The 25,466-nt window shown below is 35.2% G+C and overlaps 1 protein-coding gene across 3 annotated transcripts in view; it reads right to left on the bottom strand.

The window, feature by feature from the left end:
- The window catches only part of FCHO2 (FCH and mu domain containing endocytic adaptor 2), an 82,045-nt gene that overhangs the window by 22,213 nt on the left and 34,366 nt on the right, over window positions 1-25,466 (bottom strand). Inside the window, exons 9-17 of one of the 3 annotated variants that reach the window (XM_027709761.2) lie at window positions 20,462-20,506; window positions 18,694-18,766; window positions 16,071-16,095; window positions 8,856-8,910; window positions 6,219-6,397; window positions 5,653-5,667; window positions 5,216-5,240; window positions 4,475-4,517; window positions 3,408-3,502 (exon numbers count right to left, since the gene is read on the bottom strand). In XM_027709761.2, the coding sequence (XP_027565562.1) occupies window positions 3,408-3,502; window positions 4,475-4,517; window positions 5,216-5,240; window positions 5,653-5,667; window positions 6,219-6,397; window positions 8,856-8,910; window positions 16,071-16,095; window positions 18,694-18,766; window positions 20,462-20,506 (555 nt within the window). The remainder of the gene's footprint in view (window positions 1-3,407; window positions 3,503-4,474; window positions 4,518-5,215; window positions 5,241-5,652; window positions 5,668-6,218; window positions 6,398-8,855; window positions 8,911-16,070; window positions 16,096-18,693; window positions 18,767-20,461; window positions 20,507-25,466) is intronic. The other 2 variants (XM_027709762.2, XM_039384549.1) reach the window with 2 other exon arrangements.

Genomic DNA, 25,466 nt, shown 5'->3' with positions numbered 1-25,466 from the left:
TACACCCAGCCAAATCAGTGGTAGATGAGGAGGAGCTCCTACTGTGCTCTTTTAGGGTAGCTGAAGGAAAAAGGAAGAATCGAAACTAGGAACCATACTGAAAAGATAAAACTTTCAATATTCAAAAAAGTATTCAATACCCACTGCAGGAGGATTACTAGCCAGTATGAAAAGCAATTGCTCTACTGGGCTGAAAATCCCCCCACTTACAAATAAAAGAAAAAAAGCGCTAGTGACATATCACATGTACTTTATGCATACTGCCAACCATGTCACTTTCCATTTTCGAGCACATAAAAAAGACTTTATTGTCTATCTCTTCATTTAAGGCTCTGCTTCTCACAATTTCCTTTATTCCTCTTACTTCCCCCCTGCTGTGATTTAATTTTCTCTCATCTTTGTCTTTTCCTTCTTGCATCCTAATCCATTTTTGGTTCCTCTCTACATCTTTCTCTTTTCATTTTCTTTCAGAGTTATTTAATTAAATCTATCCTGTTCATTCCAAACATTTTGGTCCTCTTAGCCCTAACACTTGTAAAAGAAAGGCCCAACAGAACTGGCTTTCAGGTGAGTCAAGACAATGCAGTTACATGATCCGGTCTGAGATATTTATTCTGTCTGTATCAACCTGTGTCTAATGAGTAACAATATAGATGAGGGATCATACACCCCAGGTTTTTCCTTTCTCATCCTACTGTCTTCAGACTGCTGAAAAAATGAGTTTTCCACAAGTATTCCTTGCACTTGCTGTTGCCTGTTGCATGAGATGACAATAGAAGCAGAAAATGCAAGGTTAGGCAATTCTCAACATCTTGCAGATTGGCAGAGCGAGGAGCAACAGCAGAGTGACGAGCAACAGCAGTGACATAGGAAATGAAAAAAGAGAAATACATTTAAAAGTTCAGATCAAAAGTACAATTGTCCTCTCTACAGGACCACGGCCATTTTGCCATGAACAAGTACATTCTCTAAGTCCACGTAAACTTTAGAGTTTTAACACAGTTTTCCCTCTCTAAGAGATACTTTAAATATTATTCAAAGGCTTTAAAACACTACAATAAATCCTATTAAAAGACAACGTGGAAATGTTAAAAACTATATTAAAAATACATAGAGATGAAAATAAGGAAGAAAATGAAAAAGAAGCATTTTTACATTATCAAGAGCTGGCTAAAAAAATGTCTGTTGTGTTTGTTCAAGATAACAAAGTTATCTTAAGCTTGTAATAAAGCAGGATTATTCATGGATGACCAAAGACAACTTCTGTGCTGCATAAACCACTGTCTGCTCAAATGCCATGGTAGTTTGAGTGTTCAATGATTAACACAGTTATGAAACAATAGCTAAACAAATGTTTAAACAGTAAAAAAAATAAAGTTCTCTGTGAGGCATGCTATATCATTATATACAGATATGATGTATTCAAAAAAACTAATTTATGTAAGTGTTGGATTGAGATTTTCAAAGTTTTAAGCATCAGCTTACTTACATGAATCTTCAAGTTGAAGATAAAACATGGATTTAAAGGAAAATACAATCAGATCAAAGTTGTGTATTTTTCAAAAGTCTTTAGAACTAAGTTGCAGCTTAGTAAGCATTTGAACTCTATTTAACCAATACATAGATCCAGTTGTTTTTTCCCCAAATATATTAGTAATTTGTTATACTTGAGAACACTTACTTTCTACTTAACTCTACAGATTATTTCACAAGGCTAAATACCTAGTTAAGTCCTAGAACAACAATCCTTGAAATAATTATTTAATAGATAAAGTTTGCAAAGGCACAGATGTATCTAAACTTGACTTATGTCCACAGGACACAGTATTCCATCAGGTTCAGTGAAGCCTAGGGCTCTGTGCATAAGGCTCATGGGTATGAGGACTAGGGTAGATGACTCCCTGCCAGATACGGCTACAGAGGATGTAACAGATCTCTGTCACTATTCATCAGACAGAGACTACCTTCCTCCACAGTTCTGCTGCCAGGAGGGACTGTATGAAGATGTCCTAACCTGCTCTGACTTCCCATCCTGGCACAGCAATAAACACTGAATACAGCAGCAACCACCAGCACAATAAATTAAGTACTCTCTGCCTTTCTCTGCAGATTGCAACACCAGATCAAAGCTAGCAAAACAGACTATTTTGATAAAGCATAATTTCTTTTCTGAATATCCAATAATATCTGTCTCTATATAATTTATTCTTAGATGTGTTATCACACATGTGGATTCACTAGGCAATACTATTAACCAGTTACCTAAGTGAGAATGAGACAATCTAATGAATTCTATAAGCCAGATTTGTTAAGACCATAACTTATAAGGGACAAGAATTTGTAGTGAAAGACTAAGTTCTACTGAAAATCCAAAGAGTTACATAGCGATACGGATTTTTGCTAAAAGAACGCTACTAAAGCCAAGAATTAACACCAGTTTTTCATAATTCTCCTATTGATACATGTATTTTTCTTTACTGTTCTTCAATCTGATCTTCAAGTATGATCAAGCACAGAGGAAAACAGCTAGAAAGCCATAATCGTGAAAAAAGAAGGGAGGTCTATTATGGTTTTTTTGAGAATGAATACCTAGTTAAAAAAAATAATCAGTGAACATACTTCCTTTCTCAGGCATGTGGGAGGAAATAGGTGTCTACATTAAGAAAGCAAAGGTTGGGAAATAGATACATAGTAGGTAGATGGAAAAGAACTATGGAACTATTTTTTGCAAAGACCAAGTTTCAGGAAAGCCTGCCAGTGTTCTGCCCACACTAATATCCTACACCCCAAAATGCCCATGCAAGATAAGCCCTTACACTCCACTTCCCACACTCCACGGACCATCCTTTTCTTCCCAGTACCCTTGCTCTCAGGATCTCACCTTAATTCATGTCTCAGTCCTGCCATTTTTATCCATCTGCCCCTGGATTATGCACATCTAACAATCATTGTTAACTACAGGAAACAAATTCCTCACAGCAAAGCTGTGCAATGCCTTTATATTACACAGCTCAATCAACTTTCCTGAAAAGAAGAAACTCATCCCTATTCCTTGTGCAAGGTCAGCATGTCTCACAGTTGCTGCAACAGGCTCCATTTAATCTCCCAGCTCTACCAGTAGAACATAAAAGGACTACATTCTACATGGTAAGCAATTTTTTGGAAAGTAAGAAAGGACAGAAGAAAGAGAGAATTTTCCTAAGGTCTCAAGCACTCCCTCTTGCATCTTGCTCTCTAGCTTGAAAGCCTTGTATCCTCAGTTGTGTAACACTTCTAAGGTAGTATACTGCTTTATAAAATTCTTTCATTTTATAGTCAAAGTATGTCCTCTTGCAATAACTAAAAAACCAACACCAGAACATCCTCAAGTATATAGAGAAAAAATTATTTACTATTAAATATTTTACCTGAGGAGGATGAGGATGCCAAGGAAACTGAAGAGGAAGATTCAAGAGAACTGCTGAAGAGTGGATCCCATGCCAGGAGGTCACTGTTCCCCTTTCTGTGTTAAGAGTTACAATTGGAATATAAATGAAAAATGTATGCATTCATAAAAATCAAATCAACTTCAGTAGTTTGATAATGTAATAAAGATAATAATCACAGAATGGTTTGGGTTAGAAGGGATCCTTAAAAACGTTGTTCCAACCACCCTAACCTGGCCAGGGACACCTAACCACTAGACCAGGTTGCTCAGAGCCCCATCCAACCTGGCCTTGAACACTTCAGGGATGGGGCATTCACAACGTCTCTGGGCAACCTGTTGCAGTGCCTTACCACCCTCACAGAAAAGAATTTCTTCCTAATATCTAATATAAACCTACTCTTAGTTTAAAGCCATTTTCCCTTGTTCTATCATTACATGCCCTTGTAAAAAGTCCCTCAATAATACGATAAAAACATTTGATCTCTTCGTCCATATTGGTTATTCTTTGCATCTAAAAGGAAAAAAAATTACAAACTGCAGGTCAAAGAACTGAGTCACACATAAGGAGACTATCTGAGCTGACACCTTGCTGTGAGTTTCTGTGTGGGCATACTTCATGATATCAGTTAAATGACTGTCATTTTCAAGGACCTTCATCTTCAAATCCATTTATTTCAGTATATATACATATAAGGAATGGATGCAACTTGGAGGTTGCAATCTTAAACTCTTTACCATGGAACACTGTAGAATAAAAACAATATGTCTTATTTAAAAACTGAGAATTTAATAAAAAAAACCTTGCACAATCATGTAATTATAAATATCAACTGAGACAGATCACAATAAAGCAAATGTATTAAAAGGGGTAAACAAGTCAACAGAAATCTCCATGGTTACATAATTCATTCTTAAGTCTTATAATGCAATAGATGACCAACTTCAAATAGGAGTCAGCTGTTATTTCTAATGAGTTTCTGAGTATAAGAAAAATAAGATCAAATTCCTGAAAAATTGCATTTGACAGAATTTTAAATTTTAACTTACTCATTAGATGGAGCAGAAAGCTTTGATTTTGTTAACTCTTCACCTAAGAAAAGCATACAGTATTATCACCAAAAGTGTGAAACTATAAAATAAAAATTTCAGTTTTGTTATAAAAAGACAGTAAATATTAATGTTGGCAGTTCAAAATGAAATATTAAAATGGAAAAAAGAAAATACATTATTTCTGAAAGTTTAAGTTTAGATACTCCTGAAATAAAAGACTACCCAGAGCATTTCAGTTTTTGAGGAAGTGTTGTTCACTTGAAATTTCTTCCTTGAATTATACTGCTTTACTGTTTACATCAATACTGTTCTTTAGCAAATTTGTCCTGGTTTCCCACTGAAAAAACCCTAAAGGATAGAATGCTCTGTCCTCTACCTCTATGGCCATATTTTATATCATACAAATAGAGACACCATGCTTTGCTGGTTTGTGAATCGTACTAAACTTGAGCAGGTGGAAGGGTTTTAAGAACCTGCACAGGAGTTTTTTCCATGGAGTACCCCCTTTGGCTTTTGGATGTGTACCTCATCACTGTCAGAGACAGGCTTGTCTGGTCCCCACAACAGTGAACAGTCAAGTATATAGATAAAGAAGAGGAATATAAAACTGACAAGGGAAATATTTTTTTTTCACTTAAAATACCACTATTTAAGAAGCTTATTTCTTCAACAATTAAAAAAAAATCTACTTTCATTCTATGTTAAAAAGCTAGCATAAACTAAAAGATTCACACTTACTGGATGAATTTTGATTCATTTGTGCCTGAAACAGGAAAAAATAATTAGGAATAAATTCTTCTACTAACTGTAAAATAAAACAGTTAATAGTCCCAGGGTTCTTATTTCCACTCAACTTCCTGTGAGATACTCTGCTTTCAGTGTCAGGCAAAACATTATGAGCTTGCAGAAAACCATGGAACATGAGCCAGGACAGAGCAACCAGTGCACACCTGCCACACCAGTAAGAAAAGGCAGCAATGAATACTGTAGAACTGACAAAGGGAGCAGTATTATTAAATCTCTTTACTGCCTGGGGCAGTAAAACTAAACAGCTTCTATATCACACGGTATACATGAAAAGAAATATTCCTAATGTTTTCTCAGTAACTCCCCTCACGTACTACACTTACTTGGTTTTAACTAAAAACAGGAATAAAAAACCATTCTCTACTTACAGGACTGTGCCTCTGCTTTCAAAATGTGGTGAGGGAAAAAAGAGAAAAATTATTATTTTAATATGTTATGCACACTATTTTCCTTAAAATCAGAGCCAGTCTTATTCTGATCTGAATGTTGTACTAGCATACTTTAATACTATTTATCATCTTGTGGTATAACGGACTATTTGGTGAATTGAATACATCAATAAAGCTGCACTGTAAATGTTACATATATCCACATTATATGATCTGTTTTAGAAGACTTGTATACTATTGATTACAAATTAGTAAATTATGTTAAAAGACATGCTCAGCTAATTCCACGATGTATTCAAGTGTCTTGTGGTGGCCACTGCACAAAGACAAAAACTGAGCACTCACAAGACTGAAAGAAAAGTCTAAATCTGAGAAAAGAGAAGTACATAATGTTATATTGCAATGAAGTGTACCAAAAACAACCTAGTGCACAAGAAAAAAGAATCATTAAACCTAGAATAAATTCTGAACAGTAAAATACATGTTTACACTACAGATTCTCTACCCCTTTTCTACACACTAAAAATACAAGGTACAAAACTTACAGATATTGCTGGAGAAAGAGTGATGTTCCCTATAGATACTTTTAACTCATCCAAGGAAGGCATAGTATATTGAGAGCTGTTATTTGGCTGGACAGGTTTTATTTCTACATGGAACCTCCTGGGTTCATCATCTTCAGAGTCAGAATCACTGGATGAATAGAAATGATTCTCTTTGGTATGTTTTTCTCAGTTAAGGTGGAAATACTTCAAATTCATCTGCTTAATCTATTTCATAATTATGCTCCACAAAATGTTCATATTAAGTGATCTCTTTTGCGCTTAAACAGATGTTTCACAAATATCCACAGTCCAAAATTCACAATTAAAATTCAAGAGTTTTATTCCATTCATCTCCATAATGATGACTTTGTTCAGAAAAGTATGATGTCATATAAGTGAAGAATGGCAGTATCTGCCATATAACTGAACAACTGCATATTTGAAGGCATCAGGTTAAATTAAAGATTCTAGAGTAGTAACATCTATGATTTGCAAGACTCAACCATGGACTCAAACACACATAAGAAAAATGTAGAAATCCTTTCAACCAAGTGAAGAGGTGCCCTAGTCTTTTTAACGAGCAGTGAAATGTCCATGGTACCTGCACCTAACACTAACAGTGGAGGAAAGAGCAGCAGCCACCATTACTTACCCCTTTTGCACTGTGTCACTGAAGATTTTGCAAGAAAGGATGCCAGTTAAACAGAAGGCTTCACAGAAACAGAACAATGTCAGCTGCTTAAAGCACTGTCATGTTTGGAAAAAAAGGAATCACAATGACAACTCAGCCCTCAAAATAAGGAAAATATAACCTTGGCTCTTCATACGCACAGGAGCTGTACTGAACAAAAGCTCTAGAAGGGCTACGCTAAATCTTAAAAAATGCATTTGTTTTGGCAAGACAAAATTTGACAATTTTCCTCTATTGAAACATAAAAGTTTTGCACCACCTGGGGGAAGCATACATATTCTGTAAGTCACTTCTGTTATTTTCACTTGAAAATATGACAGGCATTTGCAATAAATTCCTTCAAACTATTCCCTAACAAAGATTTAAACCTGAACCCCAGAGACATTCCAAATCCATTTCAACTGAAATGATCTGAAAGTTACACTAGGAAAAAGCCAAATGTCTTCATCTTATAGTGTATCTGTTCCATCAAAATGGAGCATATCTAGAAAAGTTTCAAAGATGAGTAATTTTAATTTCATCAAAAGATCTCATCTTAAAGTTATTGCTGACCTTCAAGATTAATTTCCTACAAATCAGACAGTTCTTGTAAAGTGCTTTTTCAACACAGATTTAAGTCAGACTTATTAAGACTGACTGTAATTATAGTAAAATAATGTCCTACGACAATTATCTTAAGAGTTCCATCAACAAAATAAATATCCCTTCCTAGAGGCTAAGGGAAGAAAAGAAGAAGGGAACAGATGAGTTCCTGAATCTGGTCAAGATTTTCAGAAGCCGAAGTACTACCTAGGTGACAGATTGCAAATCATTAATATTTTTCACTGAATATACGTCTTTTCTCTTGTTTCACAACAAAAAGAGATAATATAGGAAAGGATGCCCCAGAGGAATCATTCATCACAAACATGAATGTTGTTCACTTCTCTCTCCCTTTCATAATATATGTAAGGCATGAAATAATGCTCTTCTCAAAACTGGATCAAAGTCTATCACTTTTATATTAATTCTGTAAATAGGAGAGAACACTAAGTGCTTTAATCACTACAGAAATCTTCACTGTGGACACTAGAGGCATGTTCTGCAAAGTTGATAAAAAGATGGAGGCTATGAGGATGGACTGGCCCCCTTTTAGGCTGTTAACTGCCTAAAAGTTTTTGCAATTTAAGTAAATTGCATAGCCTAATTTTACTTTTTATCTGCAGTACCCAGAAAATTCAGTGAATACATTTCCAAAAATCAGCTATCTTGCTAACATATGAGACTCGCTTAGATCAATCTACAGCAATTATTCCCAGCTTTTAAGTAGAGCTTTCCTCTGTGATGGTTGGAAAAAAAGTGAAGAAGAATTTTTCCTCCACAAGAAGAGCAGAGAAAAATCTTCAGCCTCTATAAAGATGGCTCAGAACAAAATCTATTCTGTATATGAAAGCTATTATTAATTGGAAACATTGGAAACAGCATGTGGTGTAAATAATGACACCAGATATAACAGAAATTCTATTTCTACATTGCTCAAGCTCCCAATCATTTTAATGGTGTTACAAAAAAAATGGGAGGATGCAGGTATAGAACAGAAAACCATTCCACATGTTTTAAAAAGTTTACAAACTTCACAAACTCTCTGAGACTCTTCAGGGAGAGAGATCTGCATGGCTACCTTAAAGTTTTTGTTCTGGCTTTTGTTTTAATTTCTATTTTTTACTGTCCTCTTAAAGTTCCCAAGACACCTGATCTAATCTTTAACAGTTGCACACACACAGATTTTAAGATACACCAAATTCGGTTCATTTTGCAAAAGCTATGAACATAAGAAGACAAAGCCGCAACATAAGCATAAATGTCATTCATCTTTCTTTACTTAACACTTCATAGTCAGTAATTTCTCTCTCCAAAGAATTGTAGTAACATCAAATAACTTGGCACAGTAACAGTGAAAAGGATATCCTGTGTTGCTTCTGGTTTAATGCTGTATCCTTCGTCATCTACATCAGGAAAGTTCTAAAAACAATAACAAAAATTATGGTATTGACAATTAACTGAAAAAAGTCATTTTTACATCTGAATTTTATATAACTGATAAATTTTGATTATAACAACTCATGAAAGTTATTTTTATTAAATATTAATTATTACAGTTCTCTGATGTTATGATCTGTAGTTCAGAAGTTGTGTTACAAGATACCTCAGCAACAGAATACAACAAAACAACGTCTAAATTTTCTATGAAAACTGAAAAGTTTAAAGGCATCTGCTCTTACTGACACTTGGCCCCAAAACATTTTCCCGATTTCTACTTCTGATTCTCTCAGCTAAGTCACTAGAGGTTCCAACAGTGCATTCCCCCTAGAAAAGGCAGCAAGCCTGCACTGTTGCTTCAGAAAGAAATATGGATACCACAAGTGCTCAAAATTGCTTTCCAAGGTTTTTCTTTACACATCTCCAGCACCATCTTGGATCTCAAAAGCCAATAAGCATCTGGGAACTTCAGACTGGTTTTGTTTTTCAGTTCTTGCAAGTAATTAAATAAAAATTGACAAGAATTATATTAAAATATCATTAAAAAGACTTGGGGACAGAGAGAAACAAGTCTCTAAGATAATCTAAATTTTAAAAATGTGCAAAAAACCAAATTAACGTACATTATATATACAGGATAAAGTGTATGTGAACTGCTTAATGTCCCGCTAAGTTTATTACAAAAACCTACAACTGAGGTGCCTTCAAAATGCAGTGATCAGCAGTTATAAATATCTTATAAAAATAAGAATATTAATATAAAAAAGGTGATTTATTCTAGTGTAGCAATCAGTTTGTTCTACCAAAAAGCAGATAATGGGAGGCAGTTTGACTAACAGATATATACCACAGTATGGCCAAAATCTAACTTGTTATTAGAAGTCATGAGATATAACCAAATTACTTACACTGGAAGTTTCAAGTGGACAAGGAAGGAAACATATGACTTCAGCTAAAGTTTGAAGCCAAATTTAAAGAGAATATCTCTGAATAGCTTTTGAGTTACAGAATAAGACAAACATAAAAATGGAGTTATCCTTCTATTTCGTTTACAGATATAAATGGGATATCTGATATTTTACCAAGAAAGATCCTCCTCTATACAGCTCCCTAAATTTAGCACTTCTGAATTAAATGGAATTTAAACATAGATCAAACTTTCTGCTAAAAAGACTAAGAAATATAGTGCTGTACAGATGTAACACTGTATCAAAGTAAATACCCCATCAAACTAAGGCCAAAAAGCAATACTTAAGCTCCAGCCTTAAAATATGGAACACAGAGATGCAATTTCTTGAAATACTTGTAAGATCTAGACTTCACTGATTAAAAAATAAATAAATTTAAAAAAGAACAAAAAAAAAAAGAAGTAATAAAAGTACAATCACACGGTCCAGTACTTTAGCTCTACTTGCTCAAATCAGAGTTCTTAGCTACGCTTGACCTCAGGCTGACCTTGTTTATATACCAAAAAACACTAATGAAACTTGACATCAAAGTAAACAGAACCAAAACATATAGCTAGAGGGTAGGTATATTTTCCTGTAATATTACAAATTCTGAATCCTGAAATTATTTTAGTTGTCACACTAGGCAATTTTCAATAGATCAGGATCATTCACGGTTAAGATGAATTGAAAACCAATAAAAATCTTTAAATATACAACATTTAGTTTTTCTTGCAGCTGGGCCATATATGTAAGGGATATTATTCCTGAGCACACAGCATGCTCAGCCATAAATTGTGAGAGAACTTAGTTTGTAGAAGTTATTTTCACCACATTATTTTTAAGTTACTGAATAATCTCTAGGATGAAGTAAGTCCTTAGAAAGCACTAAAATCTTAAAGTATCTACCTTTTCTAGTCTTTCAAAGGCACTTGAATCATTTATTCCTCAGCAATGGCCCTTTACCATGTAGTCTGTTTCCATAACTTCATAAAAAAAGTCAAAGTTAGTATGTACATAACAGAGCTGGATACTTTACAGTTTAAGTTCTGAACACAGGAGCACAAAATTCCTTGCTTCTTTTCAGCAAGCCTACATTAAAACTTTTTTACTAGCTCTGTGCAGAAAACTTAATGTATATTTTTTGTATATCTAAATTTTAAATATATGTAATTTAAAACATCTGACTCTACACAGTGTATGCAGAGTCAAAAATCATCTGCATTGTATTTCCAGCTTTGTCAATGATTCAGATTGATCTTGTACCAATTTATGGTCATTAGTGAGATACTGAATTCATTTTTTTGTGTAAACCAACAGAAGAAATGGGTAGAAGAGATACTTGATGTGCCTTTGTACAGACAAATTGTGTCATGTACAAGCAAAACAGTACCCAAAAATCTTACAAGTAGTAACTTCAAAATATTGTTTTCAATATTGTGAAAGATTGAACAGGTGAACGGTTCTGTTTTCTGAAACAACAGAACTTAATTTAAAAAATTACATTTTGTAACAGTGGTAGATGACACAGCTCTTGAGAGAGACACATACTCATGAATCTGATGTTAATGAAGGCATTTATATCTACTTGACTAATTTTTACTCTCTTCTTCACACTCCTGCAGTTACACAGATAACAGTGTGTCTTAAGTATCGGGCACACAATACAGACAAGACCTGATTTGCCTATGCTGCTGATCAGAGGTGAAGTCCACAACCTTCATGTATACCTGTGTCATTTATAAACTTCAACACATAAGATGATGATCTTGGTAAACTTTGGCCTTTGGTAAGTGTAGTTATTAATATGATGGGATTAAGGTCTGGTTTAGCCCCCTAAACAAACATATGTAGTAGTCTTTGCAGTTAAAAAAAAAAAAAGTTCAATATGCACGTGATTTGAAGGTTTCACATTCTCTGATATTCTATTAAACAATTAAACACGTAGCTATAAAAGACACAGAGTTTTCCCTGTGTTTGTAGATGTAACATAACACATTAACTGAGGTCTTATATAGCTTTAAACATACACTAAAACTTAAGTCCTATGACTCTGTCTTCTGTGAGCTTTCTGGGGTGAATAAATTTTCAAAGAAATAAAACAAGACCTCAGTAAATAAAAGAAAAATTGCCTGCATAAACAGCTTGAGAACTAAGCATTCTATTGACAAAACATATTTTTTTTAGTTTTGGTGAATACTTTATTTTAATTTCCTTGCTCTGTCCCACCTGTCACCCAAAAGCAACGGAAGAAGTCACGCCATTACCCTGTCATTAATATCTCTGGGCTGCATACAAAGGACAAGAAAGAAATATGAGGAGCATACCGCAGTGTAGCTACTTTATTTGGTCCTTTGTCTGCAACACTAGTGCTGCCTACAGGTGGGTCATTAGTCAAGAAGTGAAGAACCTTCACTATGCTTCAGCTTGATTTCTTTCCACTTTGTCTTGTCCTGGGATAACTAAGTGGTTATGAGAGCTCCTTATCAAGTTTTCCTCAAGGTATGCTTCATGATACGGCATAGCTGAACAGCTCACTGTTTTTTTTATGCCACAACTCAACTTCCTGTAATCCAGATGAGGACTGAGGTGGATTCAAAGTAAGCAGCTGAAGCTCATAGGCTGCAACAAGAGAACAAAAAGCCTCTCCACTTTTGACATACTTGAGATGTAAATTTGACTCTGGCATATCCTTAGGTTAAGACGGAGGCATATTATTGGCCTCCTCTCCTTAGGGTGCCTATTAAGCCAACAGACACAGAAGAAGAGAGTAGACAATCAGCTTCTCCCATTGTTAGAAATGCAGAAAGAAAGAAAAACAGGTATGCAAAGTGCCCCTGATCCTGTGCTGTGACTAGAAAGCCTTGTACTCTATATTAATGGTAGCTATTCAAAATATGCCAGAATGAAACATTGTAAAACGCAAAGAAAGAAAAGCATTTGAATTTCACTAAATACACTTGTGTTCCCCTTATTAAAATTTGGTGGTTCCAAAGCAATAAAAACAGTCTATAATTCTATATAACTGTAGTTATATAGAATATAACCTCTTCACTCATATGTGAAGAGGTTAATGAATAGACTTGTATGCCTTGATATATGTTTGCATTTCACTTTCCCATGAAGAAAACTTTAAGCATTATGTTCTGTACATCTGTGACTCCCCTGTTAATTACTTTCAAACTTACTGGACAATTTCAAATGGATTTGACAGACAGAACAGAGAACTCAAAGATAATTACATTACTACACTCTTCATGAAAATATGCAGTCAAGTAGAAGAAGGAGATCAGCAAGTATCCCAACCAAGAGAAGGGTTGCAATTCCAATTCAGATCTTACTGGACACAAGTGGAACATTGTAAATGCTTCCCCAAAATAGAAGTTTCTTTTAGAGCTCCTATCTTCCTAGAGACCATCCCTTGAGATATGGCAAACCCATGGGAAACAAGACAATTAGTTCATCCTTTAGAAAAACTTTCTAGGCAAAAACCACATACAGAGCCAGACTTCAGCTGCTATCTCTTTCTAGTGCTCACACTGTTAATTTTCTAAGGCTTAGCTTAATGGAAGTTACATGTGTAGGTTGACATATAAAAACCCAGAAATTTTAAATCTCAAGAGATACTGTCACCTATATTTAAACTGAGATTCCTTACTGAAGTGGTCAACCTTTTTAACAAAAAACAGTTCTCAGTTCACATCTACCTTCCTACTCATGAGCACATGAAAACTTACGGCAGTTACAACAAAAATACTCAGAGGAATTAATATTTCATTAATTTATTTTCCAATATATATAACCTGGCAGCTACAAAAAGGATGAGCATAAGTGGCTTGCCACAGATAAATTTGAGAACTTCCACTTTTGGACAAAAGACATTTTTTAGGATGTCTCACTGTTTTGTTTTTTGGAAACAGAGAATACAAATTCAAACACACTGCATTATACATTTTGGACTAGTGAGAAGGCCATAATGGTATACACTGTGCATTCAAAGATGCACAGTACACGTAGAACTGGTAGATAATGTATTGAAGTCAGTTATTACTGAACTTTTAACTTTTAAAATTTCAATGTATTTACCTCAGTGCCTACAGTTATAAATAACTGTTGAATGGTTACCTCTGACAGTCCTTTCACACAATTAAAATGCTTGACAAATAAAAGCCACCTTTAAAAAAAATTGATTATGTTAATCATATATAAGCCAGACAGATTTTCTGTGACTGACCAAAACTGACCAAGATTGTAACTGGGACATCTTAACTTGAATTTTCTGAGGTCTGGTCCTCAGCACTTCCTAGCAATCAAACAAAAATTATAATTGCTTTAAATTTTTTTCAATAATACTTTTTCAAGTTCTATTTCTTGAAGTGTGTAATTTATTGCAAAGATCCATACAAAACAAATCCTCATAGAGATAATAATATAGATGGCTACAATTATTTAGATGAAGTTTGAAAAATTAAACAGGAAGGAAATCTAAAAGCAAAAGTCAAGAAAAATGAAAAACATTTTAAATGAGACGTTCCAGAAAAGGACTCCAACCACAAAACATAAAAGCACTCTGGGGTGCTTGTTTGTAAGGGGTGAAATGAAATTTCATATCACAGAATGTGGTATGCTGCATCGTGTTTTCACAAAAATTACAGTAATGGTGTCTGTTTATTAAAGCATTCTAACACCATATTCAGAATAATACTATTGCTTGTAAAAAGCAAGAAGAAATCAGACTGAACTTTAAATTCCAAATACAGTCATAAAATATTGGGCAGGGAAAAAAAAAGGAAAATACAACAAAAGCATCTGTTTTTATTGATAGACACAACGAAAATTAGTTCTCTCATTTAAAAAATGAAATATATCTAGACAGAATAATTAACTTAGGTGATCATATGGAGTGCAGCCAGAAAGAATGTCAAAACGACTTATAGTTGAATTTTTTAACTAATTATTTTCAATAAATGTGGAGACCAAAATAAGTAAAGAAGAAAATAAACACTGCAAGTCAAACCCAGTTGCAGTTCACTCCAGTGACTCAACCTGAACCGTCAAACGATATTACTTCCATGGAAAGCCTGATAATTGTAAGGACAACTCCAAAGTTACTTTATTTTAAATGTACCCAAAAAAAGAAATTTGCTCTAAGTCAAGATGACTGCACAGTATAAAATAACTGTCTTGATGAAGATTACACAGCTGTTCTTAGGTATATAGTTTTGTTATGTGGCAAAACTTACTTTTCCCTGTTTAGAAGAATGGTTCCAGTAGATGTTTCAGAAACTTCAGTTTCTCAAAAGAAGTTTTAATATTAGCTACTAAAACCTCCCAGTTATTAAATACAAAGAAGAAAATCCACAAAACAGTGAACTTTAAAACTTAAATTGTATAATATAATTGGCATCTAAATAAATGAACTGGAAAACAAATTAGTCTCCAGAAAATCACTAAATTATTCTGTTGATTTCTGCCTACTATAGCTATAGGGAGCTACAATATCTGCTGCACATTAATTCAAGAGAACATACATGTTTAAATAAAAATATTCAATTAAGGAAATAAAAAAATCATTAACATACCAATTTAATTTGCAACTGTCACTTATCAAAATTTATTAAATAAAATTGTAAGACCTATCAAACTAACATCAGTGAAAGGAAGGCCATTAATAAAGTGCATCTAGACATACTACATTTAAAGCCATGTTTTAAAGGGTATATTCCTACACTGTTGCCAGTGGTAAAGCAGAACCCCGTCAATACTAGAAGGATTTCTCAAAGGAAGCAGTGGTAAGAAGAGGAATATGGTAACACAAAGTTAGGTCCACAATAACCCAAACCTTTTTCTTACTTAAGATCTATTAACCAAGGAATTTAAACTATTAACTTGAAGAATAAAGTAACATATACTTGCAGTAAAAAGACCTTGCTTAAAACCTAAAATTATTAGGCAACAAAAATGTTACTCAAAACGTTATCATACTCAAAACGTACTTGAATGTAACTGACACCTTTGTATATACTGCTGAAGATTACCTACTGAGCAAAATTAACACTTTAAGTATGCTTGAAACTACTAAATCCTCTATCAGATAAACAATGCATTTCAAGGACTGTATGTAAATTACGTTTCATCAGACTGTAGTGCTTGCTAATATCAGCATATGTATTTATTTTAGAAATAAGTACTTACAACTGAGTCTGCATCTGGACACTCCCTATTAAAAAAAAAAGGAAATTTACAATTGTAAAATGCTCAGGTTATTTTATTCATGCAGTTATAAGTACTTTCTTTAATATTTTCAATTAATTTGAAACAGTGCCTTTGACCCCTTTGGCTCTCAGACTATTGAAATTTTTACTTTAATAATCCACATTCAACTGAATGAAATTGAAATAATAGCTGACAGTTTATGCTCAAAATACTGCGAAAGAAAAACTCAAAAGAAATTATGAAAAAGCAAAATCACATATTAGTGGGTGGAAAAAAAAAAGTATTAAGGAAAGTGATGACTACGACACTGTACTCTGGATGAATATACTTTAAGATTCAGGTCTCCACAGTTGATGTGTGAAACAAGTGGAAGTCACCAATGCTAATGAAATAGTCCATATACAATTGCAAAACATTTTGGACAATAACCAGTTCCCAAAGAAATTAAGACTATTCTTAGAGGAATTCAAAGCCTCCCCTTCTAGAATTTCATTCTTAGTATATGTTTGTCAAGCACAGTTGCGGTCAAGTACTAGAAGATGCTGAAAAAAATAACTGAGTACCCTCCTAGTAAGCACTTTGAAGAAATGTGTAGGAATATTTAAGTAGCATACAAGTCCTCTCTAATTTGCATCCTGACAAATAAAGCCTTAAGTGATGGTGTAACTGAACAACAGTGATTTTATATCATCAATCTGAACATCCTAAACATGCACTTAGAGAAAAACAGTGTAAAAAAAATAAAATTTATTGCAATCTAAAACATCTCTGAAAAGCTAAATAGGTTAAATATAAAAACCACAGTTTTTACTACATTGCATTAAAACAGGTACAAAAACTTGCTAACATGGAAGCATTAATATGAAATGCAGTACAGCCTGTTAAGGAACTGACAGCGAGATGAAGGATCTCATCTCCTCTCAGAGGCCTCACATAAAAGAGGACATATGTTACCAAGTTTCTAGTTGATTTACATCTTATCTCCCTCTGCTGGCTGAACTGAATTCATAGCAATAGAGGTATTCTGAAAGCTATTTTATTGCTTAAAAAGAAAAAGTCTTAGGCTTCTCTCAAGACGTGGTTTCAAAAGCACCTGTACTCAAACAAGACAGACTGAAGTCCAATACAAATTGAGAAATGTGAAATATGAGGTAAATGAATGACAGTAATTGCATATAAAAACTAAAACAATCAAATCATGCAAAGCAGTGATTAGAAGTGAAATCCTTGGCTAAACTGTATAGCAATATGCAACAGAATACACCCTGTATGGTATTTCCCCATGTAAAAGCATTACTAGACACACCACCAGTTCAGGCATCAACAGTTTAAAAACTGTCTAGATAAACTGAAAAGTCTGCTAATCATGAGAGGTTTTCTAGATGTGGAAATCTAGCCCTACACAAACTAAACAAGTATATAGACTAATAAAACAAGAGACTAAGAGAGGACTTGACTTCTATGTGCAGAGAAGTTTCTGCTGACATAGTTTTATTATGTGCAGTCTTTAACAGGATCATCAGCTGAAGACGAAACCAGACAAAATACAGACAAGCAATAAAATTTTTTAAAGAGATCATAAAAAAGTATTAGAGCATTTTACAAAAGCAGAATGAATCCTATGTCATTTATTTGCAATTTTCTAGTTCATTTAGAAGTCATGGAATAATGCAAGAATCTCTGTAAAAGCCCATGTCACATGTTACATAGAGGTTGATATCGTGCCATCATGGCTTTTTCTTTCTGCTCTCAGAATCTATTCATTTTTGTAGAAATAAAATTGTATTAGCACTTGCTTTCTTAGGTCATGAATTTTTCAGCATTATGTAAAGAAAACTAAGGCTGGTAAAATACTTTTTAAAAGTAATTTTAAAAAGTATGTATGCAGATGTTGCCTCTGAGAATATTTCTATACTGCTAAGTTTGTCAAATTTTAAGCTATTTTCTGTTAAGTGAAAAAAATACACTGAAATACAGTAACTGTAATTACTAATACAGACACTGTGACCAATCCATCTCAGAACTATTATTCAAACTCACTTTCTGGAAAGTTTAACTCCTGGCAGACAGAGCACATGCAAAGAATATGGCAAAAGGTATATCTGGGATATCAGTCCTGTGCTAGATTGACAGTCTTTGAGCATGGAGTGTGCTCATGATGTATTGCAAAAACATTCAAAGATTTTTCTCTCCTTCAATACTATATACTATATATTCTTCTGATGGAAGAATAACTGAAAACTTCAATTCTGCACACACGGGCATTCAGTACTTTTACCACGCACAGAGCTACTATTTCGTTAGGAGTACACATGCAAATTACATTATCTACAACACTCAAATATAGGAGAAGGGAAAACTATTTACCTATGCACAGGAAAGAATGCAACATGACTAGACTACTATGAATACACTTAAGTTATTTCCTTAAAATCCTTGGTTACAAAAACTGTAAATAGCTATGATGTTTTCATATTCATTGCATTCCTTTAAACTGCAGTTATAAACCTGTTTTTTTTTGGTTAAACATCAGCTGATTTTTACTCCCATGCTTTTACTAGTTTTCATATAAGACACAGCTTCAGGATGGAAATATACTTACACAGATTCAGTATCTTTCTCTTTTTTCATTATTCCTGATAAACCAAAAGGCTTCCTCTTCCGTGGTTTTATTCCTACAGAACAAACACTTTTCATTTAAAGATCAAGGACATAAATACATGTTTAGTACTGTCAAACATTGGCCTCAGTTGTTATAAAAATTTAACAGTGGAGACAGGTATGGAGCAAAACTAAGGGAACATTGTTACAATTTGTTTTAATTAACATACCAATAAAAAAATAAAATCTAAATACGGTTCACATTAATAACCTAGGTTCTTATAAAACTGATTTGCATCTCCAAGTTGGGTGCGAAGACTGTGGTTTTTTTGATTGACAAGAGGTGCATTGGCAATTTTGAGGAACAGGACTCTGCTCAAAGAAACTCAACAGGAGCGCTATTGGTCCAGGCGATCCTGAATAGCCAAGGCACTTGGATAGAAACAGAACGTTGCCTTCCCCAGCTACTGCAGTTCAATATCCTGTTGTTATTTCTCCGCATGTTCCCAGCAGCTGCAAGACCCTGTCTTTCCTCAAAAGTAGGATCTTGGTCCTTATAAAAAGGAGATTGTCTCTTGGATTTCCACCTGATGCTGAGCTCATGATTTCCCAGTGCTGTAGCCAGCTCTAAGACTGGTTCTCACTGAGTCTGGAATCATGGTTCCCCTCTGTTGTTTCTTTCCTGCTTTTAGCACTGGATACATATAGCTACAGTACTGAAAAAAGTTTGCTTTCATTCCCATTTAATGTACTAAAATTAAAATACATTTAAATATTCCATCAGACTTACTGTCACATCTGCTTCTTACAGCGTTTGCTTAAGCAAAGTGGACTGCCAAACAAAATGACTACGTGCAAGCATCTGATCCAACTGTAGTCTATAATTTTGTTTCAATGTATGATACTACTGAGAGCATGCTTTTGAGCAGAATAGTGGAAATAATTTGGTTTCCAAAATTTAACAACTGACAATTCAAGCACTTTATTATATTCTCCTTCATAGTAATACGTTACACAGTGCGTAAGTGCAGTCTCTCCCCTCTCTTAAATTTTCAGGGTTCAATAACTCAAAACTTCTCAAATCAGCTAGCTGTAGAGTCAGTCATATATACAGAGGCACATCAGTTGCTCCAAGATTATTTTTAAATGTCCAGGCTTTATTTTATTTTCTTTCTGTGCCTTATGCAGCCCAAAACAATGGCAAACAAAGTACGAGAGTAATTTCTGAATACAGATGCTCTCTGCTTCAGTCAAGAGATTTTAAGACTCAGCTGCAACTTTGGCAACTTATAAGTTTTTATATGCTACAGTTATACTGTCAACTCCTCTGTCTCACAAGTAAATACATAGCTTATGGACATAAAGCAGTTCTTAATCACTTAAAACAATCCCCTAAGCAAAATAAGCAATGGCAACAAAGAAAGACTTTGCAACCATAACACTACATTAGACTTGGTATAACTAACATGGTAACAATGGGAAGAGCCTGGGCCATGTTTTGACACTTGTAAATTAAGTTACAACACAGTCATAAATGAATTAAATCCAAACCTCTGCAAAGACAGGGCTTACCCAAAATACACTTGATATAAACACTCAAATTATTCTCTGACATTTGTGCATTAGTCTTATTGTCACTGTATTTTGTTTCCCAAAAGGAAAACTGCTTTTCAGACTACTGGAGCACTTCAAAGTTATACAGATTCACACACTGAGTACCCTTTGCCTCATAGCATTCTCATGTAAATAACTATGCCTTGGTAACTCACCTTCAACTACACTGGATGTGTTGCATTCTTCGAATTCAATAGGGCCTTAAAGAAATGACAATGAAGATAAATATTAGGTCAAATTTAATCTGTTTTAATGACTATTAATATTTCCTGAAAATCTCAAGATAATCTAACTAAAAATTTAAGTGGCAACTGAAAAGCACAATTACCATGCCCGTGGTCCTCTTCTCATTCAAAATTGCATCTATAATGCAATATTAGCGTAAGGTTTTACATTTATCCTCTTCTAAAGAACAAGAGTTGTATAAAGAAAAATAAAAAAGGAGAAAAGCACAGCTATAGCCTTAATTTTGATGTTCACACTTTTGCTAAATCTGCATTGCTAGTTCTAGTGTTTCCTCTCCACAGCCAATTACCTACACAGTTAAAAGTGGCATATAGAACCTTAAACACAGCAATAAAGGAGATAAACTTTAAAAAAAATAATCATTAAGTCTCAACAGGACCAAAAAAAAGCAGCGAACACTAGTTAATTTCTGTATCTAAATAAATTCATTAAATTACAGTTGACACAAGGTGACCGTCAACTGCAATTGCAAAGTGATGTCCTAACCCTCATTCATTCAGTTTGGTCATTTCTAGAATTTATTAGAGTCACTTTAAGGAGAAAATGTGCAGAAAAAAGCCTGAATTTCCATAGGACCTTGTTCAGGAAATGGCAGAATCATACCAGGACTTGTGGAAGTGCAAAAAAAACCAGAGAGCTCACGGAGGCAGGCACCTTTTCCTCCACCCATGTTGGAGTGGTTTGCAGCTGTACCCACAGAAGAAAAAGTTTAGCATGCTAGTACTGTGCTACAGGGGTTATTACTTACCTTTCTGTAATCATTTTGAGGGCATGCACACAAGTTTATATACAGACATACTACAGACAAGACAGGGGGAAAAAAAGAGTTCTAATGACTTTTTTCTTTAATTAAGGCAGGCTCAAAGTATTGACTTGTATTTATTGTAACTAAGACTATGTCTGCAAAAATTTCCCAGTCAGTAAAAGGAGACCTGTAAAAAGAGTGCTTGTAAAACTAGCAACAGGATGAGAATCTGGGACTAGAACCTATCAATAGCCCATTTATCATAATAAAATTGTTTGGCCTCCAAATGATGCTATTGAAAGCAGAATATGAAAAGACAAATCTCAAATGGCAGTCTCAACAGCCCTTTAAATTTCAATTATTAAATAATTTCAAATGCAAGACTAATTATTCAATATAACAAGACAAGATGCAAATTCCTAACAGCTCTCTCAGTCTCTTACATATTGTAAATACATGGGCATTTTAAGCTGGTTTTCCAATCCCTTCGCCTTTGCTCTCCACTAAATTCACAGTAAACCCAAATCACCATGCTCCAAAAATCAGCAAACTTGGGTATCTTCCAAAACAAAACACAGAAAAAAAAAATCCAGAAAAACAGTTTCAGAGAACTGTACATGTCTACATCTCGACACTGATTTCATCAACATTTTATTTTGCGAATTTAAACTCTATTGCTCAATAGATACTAAGCAAGAAATTCAGAAAAATGCCATAAAATACAGAAGCTGAAGAACAAATCCATTACTTTTTCAGCACTATGTTTCAGATAGCACATTTTTCATCACTTTGCAAATAATTCAGCTACTTCTGTTTCTTGCTTCTATACATATTCCCATTTGCCTGGGAAAAGAAAATAAAAAAAGCCAACCCAACCACAAACACTCATGCCCAAAACAAAAGGAAAAAAACCTGTAAACAACTGAGATTTAAACATATTTTTAGAGGAATAAACTACTCAAGCTTTTTCAGAATTCCATCTTTTCCTTTACCCTTTCCAGCTACTAAGACTGATCCCCAGACTATTAAGACCTTTACACCAAGGATTAAAATAAATATTAAAGGCTTGTGTAATAGCTCATCCTTATTCAGATCAGTATCTTTAACTTTCACTTCTAAAATAAGCAGAAAGTAAAGAATTTCTTCAACAACACATTCAACTTCCTCTGTTTTGCCCAGTACACTTGCCTAAAACACTTGCTTCTGAACATGGGTTTTTTACAGCTTGATAATGTCATGTCATGGCTAGGCTTCATGAATGAAGATTTGGGAAGGGCTCTACCCACATTTGCTGCAGGTGTGTTGGTGGCTAAAAAGGCCAATACGAGATAGACATGTCCGATTGCAAAAGGCACAGCAGAAAGACTCCTCAGGTGTATATTCTGTATATACCTTAGGTGGTATATTCTGCAAGGCACGATTCTCTCTGTGTTGTCTTTTCCCCTCAAGAGTGACCCTGCGTGCGTTCTCAAAAGCATCAGCAGCGTTATAGATGGTGTGTCTCCAGACCTCCCGACTGGAGGCCAGAGTAGACCAGTTATGTTGATCAATATGGCCCAGGCTGAGATATTGTTTTAGGGAGTCCTTGTATCTTCTCTTTGGGGCTCCTCTCTTGCGGCAGCCGGTGGCAAGTTCACCATAAAGCACGATCATAGGGAGGCGGTGGTCCTCCATCCTGGAGATGTGCCCTTGAGACGTGCCCTGCCCAGTGCAGCTGTGTTCTCAGTAACATGGCCTCGATACTTGTGATTGCTGCTTGTTCTAGAACAGATGTGTTGGTCACATAATCTGACCAGTGGATATTTAGGATTGTGCGGAGGCAGCGTTGATGGAAGCGTTCTAGGAGTAAACAGGTGGTGGCGGTAGATGACCCGTGATTCAGAACCGTATAAGAGAGTAGACAACACTATGGCTCTGTAAACACTGATCTTTGTACTTTTCTTCAGGTGTTTATTTCGCCAAACTCTTTTATGAAGCTTTCCAAAAGCTCTATATGCCTTTGCTAACCTGTTGTCTATCTCTCCGTCAATCTTACCATCCGAGGAGATGAGGCTGCCTAGGTAATTAAACTGCTGGACTGATTTGAGCTCTGATTGGCCAATGGTGATGTGGGGATGATGGGGGACTTCCTGAGGTGCAGGTTGATGGAGAACTTCTGTCTTCTTTAAACTGACTTCCAGCCCAAAGAGCTCAGCAGCATCTGAAAAGCAGGATGTTAAACACTGCAGAGCTGCTTCTGTGTGGGCAACAAGGGCGGCATCATCAGCATAAAGCAGCTCCCGGACAAGATGGTTTAAGGTCTTGGTGTGGGCCTTCAGTCGCCTTAGGTTGAATAGACTTCCATCAGTACGGTATCGGATGTAGATACCGTCCTGATCATCGAGGTCTGCTGTGGCCCTTTGGAGCATCATGCTGAAAAAGACTGTGAACAGGGTAGGAGCGAGAATGCAGCCTTGTTTCACACCATTCTTTATTAGAAAGGGTTCAGAAAGTGCGTTGCCATATCTGACTTGGTCGTACAGCTTGATAAACTTTAATTTGAATACACATTCATCCTTAGTACAGAAACACACAGATACACATGAATCCCCACCAATATAACACATGTTGCATTATTTGCTTACATCAAAGGCAAATTCATAGTTTGCCTGTTGAATGGAGCAGAGCAGAGTAAAATTTTTAGCAGTTTTGGATTTTAAGAGTTTTTTCCTGTACCTTCAGACCTCCCAACAGTTCTGCTTCCTATATGCCTGCCATAAAAAGTACCATATTTTGCCTTTGGTGTAGTATTTTTAAATCAAAATAACATTACAGAAATAGACATTTTATGTGGCACTCTATAGTGAACCAATTCAGAAAACAGGACAGCTGTGAGGAGCTTTCAGTAGCCTTCATAACAGCTGGAGTGTCCTGTGGACAGATGTCTTTGTGTCCAAAGAGGCAATAATACTGTATGCCCAGCCAGAATTGTGTGTTGTGACCACACTGTCCTCTGCTAGAACCAGTTGCAGTCTCCTAGCCAGCCAAGAGGCCCTAGGCATACATACTACTATGGGAGCATAGCACCAATAATGAACTCAGATGGTTTCTTAAGAAGTTCCCTCTGCCTTGCCCACTGTCCTTGTGTATATGGAAATAAAAGCATCTGCACTAGCACTTGAAAAAATGCAAACAAACAACTCAACTCAGAAAGCTTTCTTCTCTGAAGCACCATAAGGTCTATCTTTCTGATTCCTTAATCATTAGCTGCTATAGTTAAAAATTACCAGTGGGTTGGTATTAACTTCGGATGCAAGTAAACAGATTCACTGTCCATTGCAACATCCAACGAAAGAAAAGTTGTTGCTTCAAACACTTCAGAAATAGAGCTGAAGTTGAGGATTTATCAAAGTCCATGCCACATGGTAGCCCAAGGCACTGAAAGGACTATCTAGATGTTGCCATACTGCAATGCAGGTGATAATGCTGATACTAATGCTCTTCAGCAGTATTGCAGGCAAAGCACTGAAACTTCCTTTGCTCTTTTTCTCATAACAAGAAAACAATGTGAATTGAGAAGGAAGACTGTTCTCAAGCATTCATATGAACACAAAAGCAAATATTAAAACTAAAGCAGTACTGTAAAAATCAAAAAGACATTTGAAGACTCTCATCAGAGTAAGTAAAATGTTATAGCGAAGATCTAGTCCAATCCTTGCAAAAGTCTCTGATTTAACCTTCTGTTGCATGGATAGTTCCAGGCTCAAGACAACTTTTAAAGTCTGGCCTGTTGTTACATTGATCTGTTACATTATTGGTAACTACAGCTTAAACATCTCAAATACCTCTGCACAGACTTGCATGTATTTGATACTGTAGAACAGAAAAAAAAGAATAAATATGGTGCATAAATGAAGGTTAGCCTTTATAATAGAAAGAGATCTGAGTATCTAGTGGGATTTCAGTTGCTTTAGAATACATACCTAGCTATCAGGATGCTAATGAAAATTTAGTATTTTGCAAAAGGAGCAGGCATCAAAAATTAGTAAGCTCCTCTAACTGTATGTAAACATTCCCACCAAGCATCACCCTAAAGCATTTTCCAAGGCAAGCTGCACTGAGTTTTTGAATGACACAGCATTCTACCAGCTGGGACAAATAAGGACACAAAGAAAAGGCAAATGGATGGT

This window comes from Pipra filicauda, unplaced genomic scaffold, assembly GCF_003945595.2.
Source record: "Pipra filicauda isolate LSUMZ 115617 unplaced genomic scaffold, ASM394559v2 scaffold35_size7292922_pilon, whole genome shotgun sequence".
In the NCBI taxonomy this organism is placed as follows: Eukaryota; Metazoa; Chordata; class Aves; order Passeriformes; family Pipridae; genus Pipra; species Pipra filicauda.
Note: the sequence above shows the minus strand (reverse complement) of the source record. Positions and strands in the feature narration are given on the sequence as shown.